General features: G+C 51.6%; 2 protein-coding genes across 2 annotated transcripts; both read right to left on the bottom strand.

Annotated features, from left to right (window-relative positions):
* Window positions 1–53: 53 nt before the first annotated feature.
* AP1M1 (adaptor related protein complex 1 subunit mu 1) lies at window positions 54–12,748 on the bottom strand. The gene is made up of 12 exons (XM_068169510.1): window positions 12,634–12,748; window positions 11,763–11,919; window positions 10,465–10,532; window positions 9,722–9,852; window positions 9,439–9,586; window positions 7,960–8,086; window positions 6,894–7,036; window positions 5,562–5,633; window positions 4,476–4,634; window positions 3,867–3,992; window positions 3,131–3,206; window positions 54–2,421 (listed from the first exon to the last, which is right to left on the bottom strand). The coding sequence occupies exons 1-12, from the start codon at window positions 12,673–12,675 to the stop codon at window positions 2,399–2,401; spliced, it is 1,272 nt and encodes a 423-aa protein (XP_068025611.1). The 5' UTR covers window positions 12,676–12,748; the 3' UTR covers window positions 54–2,398.
* A 458-nt stretch (window positions 12,749–13,206) lies between these two features.
* On the bottom strand, window positions 13,207–14,437 carry FAM32A (family with sequence similarity 32 member A). Its single transcript, XM_068169493.1, has 4 exons — window positions 14,329–14,437; window positions 14,102–14,240; window positions 13,905–13,958; window positions 13,207–13,725 (listed from the first exon to the last, which is right to left on the bottom strand). Exons 1-4 carry the CDS (start codon window positions 14,403–14,405, stop codon window positions 13,657–13,659), a joined length of 339 nt encoding a protein of 112 aa, XP_068025594.1. The 5' UTR covers window positions 14,406–14,437; the 3' UTR covers window positions 13,207–13,656.
* Between the last annotated feature and the right edge of the window lie 313 nt (window positions 14,438–14,750).

The raw sequence follows: 14,750 nt of genomic DNA, 5'->3' as shown, positions 1-14,750 counted from the left end.
CTTGGTGTAGATCAAACTGAGAAAAGAACAAGTGAAATGCAGCTGATTCAAAGTGGACTTTGACCCTTTATTACTTCCTGGACAAGCAGAGCTGATGTCCCATCCTCAAAACAGAGTCAAACTGCCAACAAACTCTTGAGAGAACACTGGTCTGGTTTGCAAGATCCAACCCTCAACAGGACAACAAATGAAGCTGTTGAGTCACATTTTACAGGCAGAGTTTGAAAGCAGACACATGGAAGAGAGGCAGCAGAGAGGGATTTGTCAACCAGGTACAGTTTTAATATAAAAATGTTTCATCCAGTCATAACCTTAATTGTTCAAATGAAAATGAGTAGTGGAACCAAAGTCTTGGACAAGAGGATTTAATTTGTTTCAACATCAAGCTTGTTGGGTGACAAATACAGCAACCTTACTCCCTACCTAACCCTTGCCTAACCAGCTGGTCACTGCCTAAGATCCCTTTGGATATCAGCCCTTTCTGAAGCAGATCTTCCTGAAACCTCACAGCAGCTGCACTGAGGGGAACTGAGCTGATTTTGCTATACACAGATGCAGCCTACAAGGATTGAGCAGGGACCAAAATCCCTCCTCAGCCTTGGGGGAGAGTCCAGGCCTTTCACTAGAGCTGCGTGAAGCAGCCTGCAGGCAGTGCTCACTGGATTTGGATGGCTGAAGTTTAGCACCTGCCAGGAGCACTACATTCAAACCAAGCCAGGCTGAAACAAATCCCAAAAAACTGTTGAAAGGAAAAGAGAAATACTGATAACTGTCCAAGTTTTGCTTCCAGCTCCACAGAGCTATGCACACCCATGGCAACCTTAGCTTACTGCAACAAAAATGGAGCAGCCTCAGGAGAGGCAAAAACAACCAGCAACCAAAGAATAATACCTTTAAAGTAGAACCTTCTGAGCTCTTTATCCCTTCTGCCAGGGAGGTGGTAATGAGAGTTGTTTACAAACAGAGAGGAGAAAGCAAAGCATATCCCCCAGAGGGCAAAGAAAAAGCTGAACAATTCTAGGGAGCTCTAGCAAGAAAGAAAGGAAACCTTTGCCCTAAGTTAACACAAAGGCAAGCTGGGAGAAAAGAGGGCAACTCAATTTCATAGCAGCCTCTTCCCCAGACAATGGATTTGCAGGAGGAGGTTGGAGTTTATTACTGTTACCAGGAAAAAGCAATAATAAACTCTTCAATCTTCCTCCTAAATTGCATCCAAAATTGGTCTTTTTTTGGTGTTGTTTTAATTTAACAACTACATGGGTTTGGTCTTTTTGGTTTAAATTGGTCTTTAATAACTAAATTGGGTTTAGTCTTGTTTTTTGTTGACTAATTAAGCTCAGGTTTTATGCTTCTCTATGACAGTTTGCAGTTGGTTTATGAATTAAAAAGCAAACTCAGTCAATGGGCATTGGGGAAGGTCAGTTTTTATTGGGTGTCCATGCCCTGGGTGAGGGTGGGGTGGGTGTGTCAATTGGCATTGGGGGTCCATGCCCTGAGGGTCAGTTTGCATTGAGTGTCCACGCCCTGGGGACCAATTGGCATTGGGTGTCCACTCCCTGGGCATTCCAAAGGCTTGAAACCCTTCAGCCTGCATTCTGACAATCCTGAACTAAGATACTCCCAGAGAAATTTACTTCTCTGAGCTCTCATTCTCCACTTAATTAAGTCTTTAACAACCCCAGCTTTATTTCCAAACCCTTCACTTGAATCCTGTCAGCTTTAATTGGTTTGAAAGCAGGCCAAAAGAGCAAATGCTATTTGATTGATTGATTTTTTTGGGGGGTGGGGATTTCAGGTAGTTTTAACTCATCACCTGGAAATTTTGGTAAGTTAACAGAGTTTTGAATGAGTTAGGGCACCCCTATGCCCAGAAGAAAAAATAAAACAACACATAAAATAAATTACCTGGGGCTAAATCCAGCTAAGTCTTCAGCAGTCATTTAATTGCACAATTATTATCTCCCTAATTTGTAGCACGAGGCTGCCAACGTCTTTAAGAGATCCTAAAACACCAACACTAGAAATGCTGCCAATGTAACAGACAAAGGCATCATCATCATCATCAACAACAAAGACATTCCCAAGGCTCATCCTTGTCCTCCTGGCTCCTCAAGGTAAACCACTACTCCCTACTGTCATTAGCATTTAGCAGCAAGATCAGCGTGTTCTAAGAATGAAATAAATATCCACACAATCAATACTAATGGTTTCCCAAATGCTCAAAACACCTTTAGTGAAAAGGAGGAAAACTTCCCAATTCTTTCTCCTTTCAACCCAAGATGGCAGAAACCAGACCCTTGGCAATGACATTCACAGCTCTCAGTACCACAGAAGCTTCTGCAAACAAAACTTGGAGGCCTGAAGTTCTGTTGTCTGGGGTGGCTCGTGAGGTGTTTCTTTACTGCGTTCGAAGCTGGTAGTCTGGAAAAGAGGGGGGAGGAAGTTAAATCCAAGGGGGGTTGTGTCTCATTAGAGGTAGCAAAGCCAGGGCAGAAGCTTGGGATGAGCTGATGTCAAATGAACCCAGGTGTGTGCTCAGAGGGGTCATGATAATGAGCTCTGAGGCTGATGAAGGCAACCGAAGGCAGCCAGGCCTCCATGCCTTAACAAGGGAGATAGAGAAACAACAAGAAACCCAAACATATAACCCCAAACCCACCATCCAAAAGCCCCCCACCCCCACCATCCAAAAGCCCCCCACCATCCAAAAGCCCCCCACCATCCAAAAGCCCCAACCAAACTCCCAAACCAACCCCAGAAGCAAACAACAAACCCCACCCAGTTCTGCTTTGCTAACAGCCTCCTATCTTTCAGCAGCCAGCGTCTTACACATCTCAGAGCTGGCAGACTGAAATGTGACCAATTTCTTTTTGACCTGGCACTCTTAAGGTCTCCCTGAATGCCACTTTCCTAACCAGAGCCTTGAACGGCATCTCTGAGCCTGTCCCACTCTGTCCTTCATTAAGACAGCAAAAGCAGCACACCTTAGTCTAAGGCACAGCTAAACTCCCCAGCTGAATAGTCAGGAATATAAACAAGCTGGGTTTGTGCGTTTCAGTTTGTAGGTTGGTGCTAGAGAAACAAACCCCACAAGCAGGGGGATGGCCACAGTCTCTTGCCTGCCACTTACCTCCGTTCTGGGTGATGTAGCGGACCCAGGGCAGGGCCTGGTAGCCGCTCTTCTCAATGATCTTTAAGTAGCGAACCTGGAAAGAGAGGTCAAAGTCTCCCATGGCAGCCAAGCAGTGTTTCACAGCATCCCAGCATGGTGAGGCTTGGAAGGGACCTCTGGAGATCACCCAGTCCAACCCTCCCTGCTAAAGCAGGGGCACCCACAGCAGCTTGCCCAGCAGCACAATGGCCAGGTAGGGTTGGAAGCTCTGCAGATAAGGAGACTCCACAGCCTCTCTGGGCAGCCAGCTCCAGAGCTCAGCACCCTCACACCAAAGAAGTTTCTCTTCCTGTTCAGGTGGAACTTCCTGGCCTCCAGTTTTTGCCCACTGTCCCTTGTCCTATCAGTGGCCACCACTGAAAAGAGTCTGGCCCCATCCTCTTGACCCCACAGGTCCTTCAGCTCTTGCTGAGCATTATCACAGAATCACCAAGGTTGGAAGAGACCTCAAAGATCATCAAGTCCAACCTGTAAGCTCAACAGCCCCAGGGCTCTTAGCCTTTCCTCCTCAGAGATGCCCCAGGCCCGTCAGCATCTTTGTAGCCTCCACTGGACTCTCTCCAGTAGTCCCCTGCCTATCTTGAACTGGGGAGCCCACTGGAGAACATTGAAGAGAATCATCAGGAAAGAAAAACTTAGGTGTGAAGAGCTCAGCATGGTCACTGCTCAGGATTTCTATTTTTCAACTACTAACCTGGATTCCTGAAGTGGTGAAATAGGGAATCTCAAACTTCACACTAATGGGAGGTTTGCCCTCCTTATCTTCAGCTTCAACACTTGGCAGTCCAAAGTGAGCTCTCATCAGGTATTCTTTTCCACCCTATCCAAAAGGACAGATTATTCATTTGGCTTTTTCTCTTGAAACAGAAAAAAACCCAAAACCTCCCAAAACACCACCAGTAGTTTCCAGGGCTGGAGAACCTCTGCTCTGAGCCTTCTCTAGGCTTTAAAAATAACCCAGCTCTCTCAGCCTGTCCTTGGAAGAGAACATCCTGACATCGAGCTGCAGAACCCTCAGATGGCCTGGATTTGTCCTGTCTGAGAGTCTGCAGCACAGCCCCTCTGAGACACTTTGACAAAGGGGATCTCTGCTCTCTAACCCAGTTCTGGACAATGATCCCAGTTAAAAAAAAACCAATAAATACCCAAAAGGTCTGAAACCTCTCCCCAAGCCTTCCTCCAAGGGCAAAGAGGAAGCAGCATCCAGGGCTACTTGTCCGCTGCTATTAAAATTCGCTTTGGGCAGAACCTGAACACTCATCATTGGACTGTTAGGTGATGAAAAAGCAAAGTGAGCACTTACTGGGAAAGATTTAATGGACCAGACAATTTCACTGTTCTCTGGAACCCATTTGACACTCCCCACAGTGGTTTTGAACTTGGGTGAGTCGGCATCGTTGGGGACCGGGATGTGAATCTCCACGTTGTTGGCCGTCGAGCGGCGCTTGAACTGGCTCTTGGCCTACAGAAGGAGAAAGAACAATGAGAAGAGGAAGTCTCTAAATGTTTCCATTATCCACTATTTGCATCATGACTCCAGGGCTGAGACACACAATTCCCTCCCACCTCAACTGTGGCCACAAGGATGATCTGAGAGCTGGAGCACCTCTGCCATGTGAGGAGAGGCTGAGGGAGCTGGTGGTGTTTGGCCTGGAGAAGAGGAGGCTCAGGGGAGACCTCACTGCTGTCTACAACTACCTGAAGGGAGGTTGTAGCCAGGAGAGGGTTGGTCTCTTCTCCCAGGCAACCAACACCAGAACAAGAGGACACAGTCTCAAACTGCACCAGGGGAAGTTTAGGCTTGAGGTGAGGAGAAAGTTCTCCAGAGAGAGTTGTTAGCCATTGGAATGTGCTGCCCAAGGAGGTGGTGGAGTCACTATCCCTGGAGATGTTCAAGAGAGGATTGGATGTGGCACTTGGTGCCATGGTTTAGTAGTCATAAGGTCTTGGGCAACAGGTTGGACTTGATAACCTTTGAGATCTTTTCCAACCTTATTGATTCTATGATTCTAAGGCTCCAGGGAGACCTTAGAGCTGCCTTCCAATACTCTAAGGGCCTACAAGAAGGCTGCAGAGGGACTGTTTACAAAGGCCTGCAGTGATAGGATGAGGGGGAATGGTTTGAAATTAGGGAAGAGCAGATTTAGATTGGATGTCAGGAACAAGTTCTGCACCATGAGGGTGCTGGAACACTGGGAGAGGCTGCCCGGGGAGGTAGCTGAGGCCCCATCCCTGGAGATATTTAAGGTCAAGCTCATTAAAGCTCTGAGCAACCTGCTCTAGTGGAGGGAGGATGTCCCTGCTGACTGCAGGGGGGGGTTTGCCTGCATGAGCTTTGGAGGTTCCTTCCAACCCAAACCATTCTGTGACTCAAAGGCATTATTCTGACCTTGATCATGTACTCGATGCGGCTGTGGGAATGTTTCTCGATCACAGACTCAATCCAGATCAGTGGTTTGACCTAAAAAGGGGGGAAAAAAGAAACCCAAAACAACAAACCCCAAACACTTCAGAGCTGTAGGTTTGACTTTGGCAAGGTCATTCAAATGCTGCTTCCCCATAAAGCCACATCCCAAAGGTGAGCCCCACAGAAAATAGGTGTTTGAAATGGCCAACAAGTTGTGGGTTTACTTAAACCCAAGAAATTCCATTTGGCATTGATACAGCAACCAGCAGGTGGTACCAGAATTACAGGCTTAAAAAGGTACCTCTCAGGTCTAGCCATGAAGCACCTGCACTCCCAAATACCTGTTGATTGCACACACTAGGGACTAGGTTGTAACAAATCCTAACAATAACTCCAAACTGCTGCCCTAAAAGTAAAGGATTAATGCTGAACTCTTCATCTGTTGTCTCTTGGCACAGAGACAACATGTTCCATTTCTCTATGTTCCATCTTCCCTTTCCCCTAAGGCAAGCTCTCCTTAACCACTGGGGCTGGCATGCTTCAATCAGTAAAATCTTTAATGTCCCCTTCCTGATCTCTAAGGCCCTAATTAGAACTAATATCTAAGCCAGGGACTAGCTCAAACTACTGCAGGTCCCTTCCAACCCAGGCCATTCTATGAAATGAGACAAATCCAGCTGCTGCCAAGCAGGATGAATTGCTGCACTGACACCTCACAGAATGGGTTGGTTTGGAAGGGACCTTCAAGATCATCCAGTTCCAAACCCCCTGCCACAGGCAGGGACACTTCCCACCAGCCCAGGCTGCTTAAGGCCTCATCCAACCTAGCCTTGAAAACCTCCATGGAGGGGGCATCCACAACCTTCCTGAGCAACCTGTTCCGGTGTTTCCCCACCCTCTCAAGAATTTCTTCCCCATGTCCAGTCTCAATCTCCCCTCTCCCAGCTCAAAGCCATCATTCCTCATCCTGCCCATTCCTCACTCCCAGCCCTTGTCAGAAGTCCCTCCCCAGCTCTCCTGTAGCCCCCTTCAGGTACTAGAATGCTGCTCTAAGGTCTCCCTGGAGCCTTCTCTTCTCTAGGCTGAACAGCCCTAACTGCCTCACCCTGTCCCCAACAGGGGAGGTGTTTCAGCCCTCCTCCAACAACATCACCACAAAGCTTTGCTGTTAATAGCTGGCTTGAGGGCCACCACACTGCACACACTGGGAGAATGAACCCAAGGCTAAGGGAAAGCCATTTTAACCACTCTGCTCACAACTCCACCCAGGATCCCATTGAAAAGAACCCCAGAATGCCCCCTCCAGAGACTCACGTGGGTATTGAGCCTGTAGGACATGAGCTCAAACTCTCCATCGGGTGGGATGAAAGAGATGGTTCTGTCGTTTTCGAAGCGAGACAGCCGGACACACTGGTGGAACTTCACATCTTCCAGCTCTACTGATTTACTTTTGCCACCTAGCAGAAGAACAGACATTCCCCACTGCTCCATGAGTTCTCTCCACAGGCTCCTCACAGCTGACATCCCTCCCTTTCAGCCAGTACTTTACCTTGTTCTACGTTTTTAGGAGCACAGAGATCCCAATGAAGAAAGAGATGAGGAAGCCTAGATGGCTACACCAGGGCATTCCACTTCTGCTGGGCACTGTCACATAAGACTTAATGTGCTGTTCTATACTAAAATCAGGAGTATTTCTGTCATGGAATCACAGAATTGGTTGGCTAGGAAGGGATCTTAAAGAGCATCCAGCTCTAATCTCCTGTCATGGGCAGGGACACCTCCCACCAGCCCAGGTTGCTCAAGGCCTCATCCAGCTGGGCCTTGAAGGCCTCCTTAGAGAGGATATCCACAGCAACCTGTTCCAGTGTCTCACCACTCTCACTGTAATGAATTTCTTTCAATCTCCAGTCTAAATCTCCCCTCTTCCAACTCAAAGCCTTGTCAAAAGTCCTTCCCCAGCTCTCCTGGAGCCCCTTCAGGTACTGGAAGGCTGCTCTAGGGTCTCCCTGAAGCCTTCTCTTGTCCAGGCTGAACAGCACCAACTCTCCCAGCCTGTCCCCATAAGAGAGGTTCTCCAGCCCTCTGATCATCTTAGCAGCCACCTCTGGACCCACTCCAACAGTTTGATGCCCTCCTTGTGTTGGAGGCAGTGCTGCAGGTGGGCTCTCAGCAGAGCAGAGGGGCAGAATCCCCTCCCTGTGCTGCTGCTCTTGATGCTTTGGCTGCTGGGCTGCCAGCGACCATCGCCAGCTCACGCTGAGTTTATCACCAACAGACACCCCTGAGTCCTTCTCCTCACAACTTCTCTCAGCACAAATCCCTCCAGATGATCCTCAGGCATGCCCAAACCTACTCCTTCAGCTACTGCTGAGATACTCACGGCCTGTGTTGTCAAAGAGAACTTTGTCATTCAAGCCCAGGCGCAGCTCCGGCATGCCCGAGAGGAAGACTCGCATTTTGATGGAGCCCACGATCTCGCTGCGCAGCACGTTCCCGTTGGCACTCACCTGAGGCACGTGGGAAAGGAAGTCAGACAGCTCTGCTGGGATGTGTTGATGACCTCAAACTACACTCTCCCACTCTATACAATCAATAAGGCTGGAAAATACCTCAGAGATCATCAAGTCCAACCTATCACCCAACACCTCCTGACAACTAAACCATGGCTCCAAATGCCATGTCCAGTCCCCTCTTGAACACCTCCAGGGATGGGGACTCCACCACCTCCCTGGGCAGCACATTCCAGTGGCCAATTACTCTTTCTGGGAAGAACTTTCTCCTCACCTCTAGCCTAAACTTCCCCTGGCACAACTTGAGGCTGTGTCCTCTTGTTCTGGTGCTGGGTGCCTGGAAGAAGAGACCAACCCCTTCCTGGCTATAACTTCCCTTCAGGTGGTTGTAGAGAGCAAGAAGGTCTCCCCTGAGCCTTCTCTTCTCCAGGCTAAGCAACCCCAGCTCCCTTAGCCTCTCCTCACAGGGCTGTGCTCCAGACCCCTCCCCAGCTCATTGCCCTTCTCTGGACACATCCAAGTGCCTCAATTTCCTTCTCAAATTGAGGGGCCCAGAACTGGACACAGGCCATCCCTGGGCATCTTTCTCCTGAACTAAGGGCACAGGGAGTGGAGGAAAGGACATAGCAGGAATCAGCAAAGAGCACAAGGTGTCTGCTGGAGGTCCTTATGGGTACTCAGCCTAACAGACATCATTTATCTCACCTCCCTGCTGAAACCACATCTGGAGTATTGTGTCCAGATCTGGGCTTCCCAGTTCAAGAGGGACAGGAATACACTAGAGAGTGTCCAATGGAGGCTAGGAGATTGATGAAAGGACTGCAGCATCTGCCTGGTGAGGAGAGGCTGAGACCTGGGGCTGTTTAGTCAGGAGAGGAGCAGCCTGACAGGGAATCTTCTTAATGTTCACAAATATCTGAAGGGTGGGTGTCAAGAAGAAAGGGCCAGGCTGTTTTCAGTGGTGAGCAGTGATAGGCTGGGGGACAATGGATACAAAGTGGAACCCAGGAAATTCCACCTCAACACGGGGAAAAACTTCTTTGGTGTGAGGGTGCTGGAGCCCTGGGGCGGGCTGCCCTGGAAGGCTGTGGAGTCTCCTGCTCTGAAGACTTTCAAGACCCATCTGGATGCATTCCTGTGTGAACTGCCCTGCTTTGGCAGAGGGACTGGACTCAGAGGTCCCTTCCAACCCCTACCATTCTACAACTCTATTTACAGCACCACAATGCACCAGCCACAGCCACTCTGCTGTGTGTTGTTGTTGTGCCCTTCCAGCCTTCCAGCCAACGTGCCCTTTTCAACACTTCCTATTACATTTCCCTTTCCAAGTTCAAGCCAGAGGGACTCACCAAAAGGTTAACAGACTCTATAACATCCAGGAACACCTCATTCTTCCTGTATTTGATCCCTTCTGATCTCCAGGACACAGCATTTGTAACAGTGGCAGGTGGACGTGGAGCTCCAGTTTCAAGTTTGTGACCTTCCTGAGTGATGTACCTTCAGGGCCAGGAGAGACAAAAGGGAATTAACCTTTCCTTCTTTTGGTAATTAGCCCCAAACCAAACCCTCTGAGTGTGGAAGAAGGCTCAGAAATTTAGAGGAGTGCAGAGGGATGCAGAATGGTTAACTTACTCTTGTAATATTTTACTATCAGTGGTCTGTGGGTAGCCAAAATCCATCAGCTCATCTAACAGCTCATAAATAATAACAAAATTATCCCTAATGCTTTCTTCTTCCAGCTCCTTGAAATACTCAGAAAAAACCTGAAACAACAAGGAAAGGAGAGGAGGAAAGGGAGGAGGAGGACATTAATGAGAGGAAGTCAGCACATCCACAGCAGTTCTGGTTGGTTGGGGGTGTGTGTGTGGGGGGTTTTTCCTCTTTGCATCTAAAAGCCCCAAACCAAACCCCCACAACTCACAAACAGCATCAGGAAAGCCCCACCTCCATGGCAAAGAGAGCTGGGGGTGAGGGCTGGGAAAATTCATCCTAGAAGCAGCTCTAACTATTTGGAATGTGCTGGAGAGAAATGTTTTTCATGCCAGGTACAGATGAACCAAACAGAAGAATCTAGGGGACAGCCACTACTCATGCAGCAAGGTCACAAGTCTCTTCCATGTCTCTCAGGTCTGGTGCAACTACTTACAGGCTGGTGCCACATCCTTTTTTATTTTGCCTACTCAGCTACAAAATATCAATTCCATTATTAGTGGTTAGGAAGAGAGTTCTACAAAACAATCAAATATAAAGGGAGGGAAGGGGAGGGGAAAAAAGCTATTAGCAAATGTGGAAGCTCTAAGCACTTCTGTTTAGAGGAAACTTAGCTTGAACTTGGACAAGGAGGTGGAGATGACTGCTGAAAGGTTGGGACTCACCTGAACTACTTTGTATAAAAATGAGAACACCAGTGACACACAAGCATTCTTCTTAGAAGTTGCAACAACTGGTGAAGGAGGTTGAGGAACAAGCAACCAGCAGAGTGACCAGAAAGAAATCCCCACCAAGTGCAGTTTGGAAAGCTTTTAGACAGCAATAGCTGGGTAAAAAACCACCCCATACAACATTAGAATCACAGAATTGTCAGGGCTGGAAGGGACCTCAGGGATCAGCCAGTTCCAACCCCCCTGCCATGGGCAGGGACACCTCACACCACAGCAGGTTGCTCACAGCCACATCCAGCCTGGCTGCAAACACCTCCAGGGATGAGGCTTCCACCACCTCCCCTGGGCAACCTGTGCCAGGCTCTCACCACCCTCCTGGGGAACAACTTCTTCCTAACAACCAATCTCAATCTACTCACTTCTAGTTTTGCTCCATTCCTCCCAGTCCTATCCCTCCCTGCCACCCTCAGAAGTCCCTCTCCAGCTTTCCTGTATCTCCCTTCAGATCCTGGAAGGCCACAAGAAGGTCTCCTTAGAGCCTTCTCTTCTCCAGACTGAACAGCCCCAACTCTCTCAGTCTGTCTCCATAGGAGAGGAGCTCCAGCCCTCGGATCATAACTCGTAGGCTCTGTTCTAATGGGATATGAAGATTGATTAGATGAATGCAAACCTCCTGCCCCCTGTGCTGCTGCTGCACATGACACTGGGTAAAGCTTAACCAGGCTTTACTTTCCTCCTCGTGTCACTTAACCCATTCTCTACCTTTGCATTTAGCCCCAGCCAGCACAAATCTTTGGCTCATCACAGCATCACAAAGGTTGGAAGAGACCTCAAAGACCATTGAGTCCAACCTGTCTCCACAGACCTCATGACTAAACCATGGCACCAAGTGCCACATCCAATCCCCTCTTGAACACCTCCAGGGATGGTGACTCCACCACCTCCCTGGGCAGCACATCCCAACGATGAACGACTCTCTCCGTGGAGAACTTTCTCCTCACCTCCAGCCTAAACCTCCCCTGGCGCAGCTTGAGACTGTGTCCTCTTGTTCTGGTGCTGGTTGCCTGGGAGAAGAGACCAACCCCCACCTGGCTACAACCACCCTTCAGGTAGTTGTAGAGAGCAATGAGGTCACCCCTGAGCCTCCTCCTTTCCAGGCTAAACAATCCCAGCTCCCTCAGCCTCTCCTTGTGGAATGCTTTAGGTCGGAAGGGACCTTTAGAGGTCGCTTGGTCCAAAGAGCAGAGCGGCCCGGGGCCTGGCGGAGCTGCTGCGCGCGGCGGGAAGGATACGATAGAGGTTGTTGTGCTTAATCCACATGAAACGAACTCCCCCGTGCGCTAGGATAGGAGAAAGGGTTCCCTCCTCTTCCTTCTCCATAAGGATTGGCATAAAATGCTCCACCTCTGACATGTCCACATCTCCGCGGTAATTGCGACATATGAGAACCTACAAAGAGAGGAACAAAAACCTCTGCCTTCGGTTTTCCTCTCCTGGGGGCGAAGATCGATCGTGGGGAGCCCTCAGGAGCTTTCGAGCTCACCAAAGCTCCCCCGAGCCTCGATGCAGGCTCCAAATGGCAAGCACAAGGCCAAAACCCTTTGCTGTTTGGAAGGCAGATTCCCAGTCTGTCATTGCTAAGCCATGTGTTAATATTTTCCAGTCATTCGTCACCTACTGCTGCACACACCCCAGGATTCCTTTAGGATGGGAAAACAACCAGCTCCTCTGAGACGAGCTACGGCAGCGATTAATCGCCGCAGGTGGGATGCCCGAGGGCCCTGCTAGCGCCTCTGCTACCGGCGGCCACCCCTTTTAGCATCTCTAACGGCGACCAGGCGCTCCCGAGTCACCGCTCGGCCTCGCAGTGCTGCGTTCCACTGGCAGCACGGAGGCGCCGGGATGGGGGACGCGGCTCCCGCAGCCCCCAAGGCGGCCAATGGACCTCCACCACCTCGGGGCCGCTCACAGCCCGGACCCTGCCCGGACCCAGGGAGGCCGCTCCGCCTCGGCCCCGCAGCGCTACGTTCCACTGGCAGCACGGAGGCGCCGGGGTGGGGGACGCTGCTCCCGCAGCCTCCAAGGCGGCCGGGGGACCCCCACCAGCCCGGAGCCGCTCACAGCCCGGACCCTGCCCGACCCCCGCCGCGGCCCGGGGCCCACCTTCCCCTTCAGGTCCAGCACGTAGACAGCGCTGGCCGACATCGCCCCACCGCCGCCTCCCGCCCGGGCCGCCGTTCCGCCCGGCCGCGGCCACCCTCACTTCCGCTTCGCGCACAGCACTTCCGGCAGGAAGTGACGACACGAGGCGAGCGCCGGCTGCCGCGGGGAGGGATCCTCGCGGGGCTCCGCCGGGCTGGCGGAAGAACACCGTTAACCGCCGAGAGCGGCTGTTAAATAGCCCCAGGGTCTTTTCTCGTTCCCCCTGCGCTGGGAGGGGGTCTCGTAGGGCTGAAAGCAGCAGCGGGGCTGGGGAGGAGGAGCTGCTGCAGCCTCGGGGGTGGGCTGGGCTGGGGGGGTGCCCCGGCTGGACACTGAGCACCCAGCCAGCAAGACCAGAGCCACAACGCTCAGGTCCAGGAACAACCTCCGGGTTTAAGAGGCAGGTTTTAAACACCGTGAAACGAATCCCCCCCTCAAAGGGAGGAGGCACTGTAAAGGCAGGCAAAGCACAAACACAAAGCCGGTTCTGCCAGTGCACAGCCCCTGGCTTTTTAGGTAACTCAGCACCCCCAATAAAAAAGGATGAAAGCAGCGTTTTAATAAGTTACATCGCAGTTACAAGTTAACAGCAAACCCTCCACCCCCGAAAGAACTCCGGATAGAAAGAAACGGTCCAGTCCCTGAAGCTTAGGCTGGATGAGACTCTGAGAGGAGTTAGTATCAAACAGATAAAGGAATGTTTTCCAGCTGGATGTTTTTTTTTTGCCTTCATCTCACTTGAAGCACTAAAAACTCAGCTCCCCCTCCGCAAATCAGAGCTCCCCAGCCAAGAGGAGGCTTTGTCGCCTCTTTGGTTTTGACAAAGAAAGCAGTGAAATAAAAACAGAGCAGCAGGAAGCTGTAAACGCTCGGAGGATCTATTAAACATTCAGTACGGAGAATACACAGCTCGGGATGGCAACCCTCCCGTCCAGGACACACAAAACACAACTCCTGATCCGCAGCCCCGGGCAAGCAGTCCCTTCACTTGGTCCAGCTGACTTTAGGAATGTCGTAATGCTCAGTCAGAGTATCCAAGTGCCTGTTGAAGTCCTAGGGGAGAGAAGGAGGAGGGAAACGTTTATTTGCTGCCAACACCGCCGCTGCTCGACCACCAGACCGCCCTCTGCCTCCCCCACTTGTGCGCTTCACGAGGGCTGAAGGGTTCCTCCAGCGCAAGGAGCCTGCGCGCTGGGCAGCAGCCCGAGCGTGAAAGGGTCTCCTGGGCTCACCTCCACTCTCTGCTTGTGGGTCTTAGAGGCTTTCTTCAGGATCCTTTCCATTTGCTGGAGGAAGAACACAAGAGGGGCTTGGTTACTGCCGGCACCCGCAGCCCCTCGAGGGCCGCAGCTCAGGGGTCGATTGGGGTTTTTGTCGTGAGCTCCACGGAGCCCGCACAAGGGATGCGGGGCAGGCAGGGCAGCCCTACCCGCTTCTCCTGCATCTTCTCGTAGGCCACTTGCGCCGGGGTCCGTTTGTCCAGGCCGCGCTTCTTCTCCTCCTCCTGCTTCTTGCTGCTCACGATCTGCTCCAGGATCTGAGCCTTCTCCTTCGCCTTTTTCTTCTTCCTGCGGGCAGAGGGCGGTCAGGACCCAGTCCCGGCTGCCCTGCCCGGTGTGTGTCACCCCCTCCCCGACCCCGGTTCCCTCTCCTCACCGCTTGCCGGCCCCCATGGCCCCGCCGCTGCCCTTCAGCCGCAGCGGTCCGCGCTGCACCGCTTCGTAGTCCGCCATGGCTCTGCCGCCGCCGCGGCCGCCGCCGCTCTGGTGGTGGCGACCTCTGGCGGCGCAGCGTTACCTGCAGCAGCCGCCGTGACTGCCGCTCTGGTGGCGCCCTCTGGCGGCACAGCGTTACCGCAGCAACGGGCACCTGGCTGCCCTCCGCTCACATCACGGAGTCCCCAGCACGGTGCGGGCTGGAAGGGACCTCTGGAGCTCATCCAGTCCAAGCCCCCTGCTAAAGCAGGACACCCACAGCACCTTGCCCAGCAGCACAATGGCCAGGGCGGGCTGGAAGCTCTACAGAGAAGGACATTCCACAACCTCTCTGTGCAGCCTGCTGCAGGACTCCAGCGCCCT

The sequence above is a fragment of the Melanerpes formicivorus genome, unplaced genomic scaffold, assembly GCF_026170545.1.
Source record: "Melanerpes formicivorus ecotype bairdi unplaced genomic scaffold, bMelFor1.0.p_v2 SCAF_187, whole genome shotgun sequence".
NCBI classification, from domain to species: domain Eukaryota; kingdom Metazoa; phylum Chordata; class Aves; order Piciformes; family Picidae; genus Melanerpes; species Melanerpes formicivorus.
Note: the sequence above shows the minus strand (reverse complement) of the source record. Positions and strands in the feature narration are given on the sequence as shown.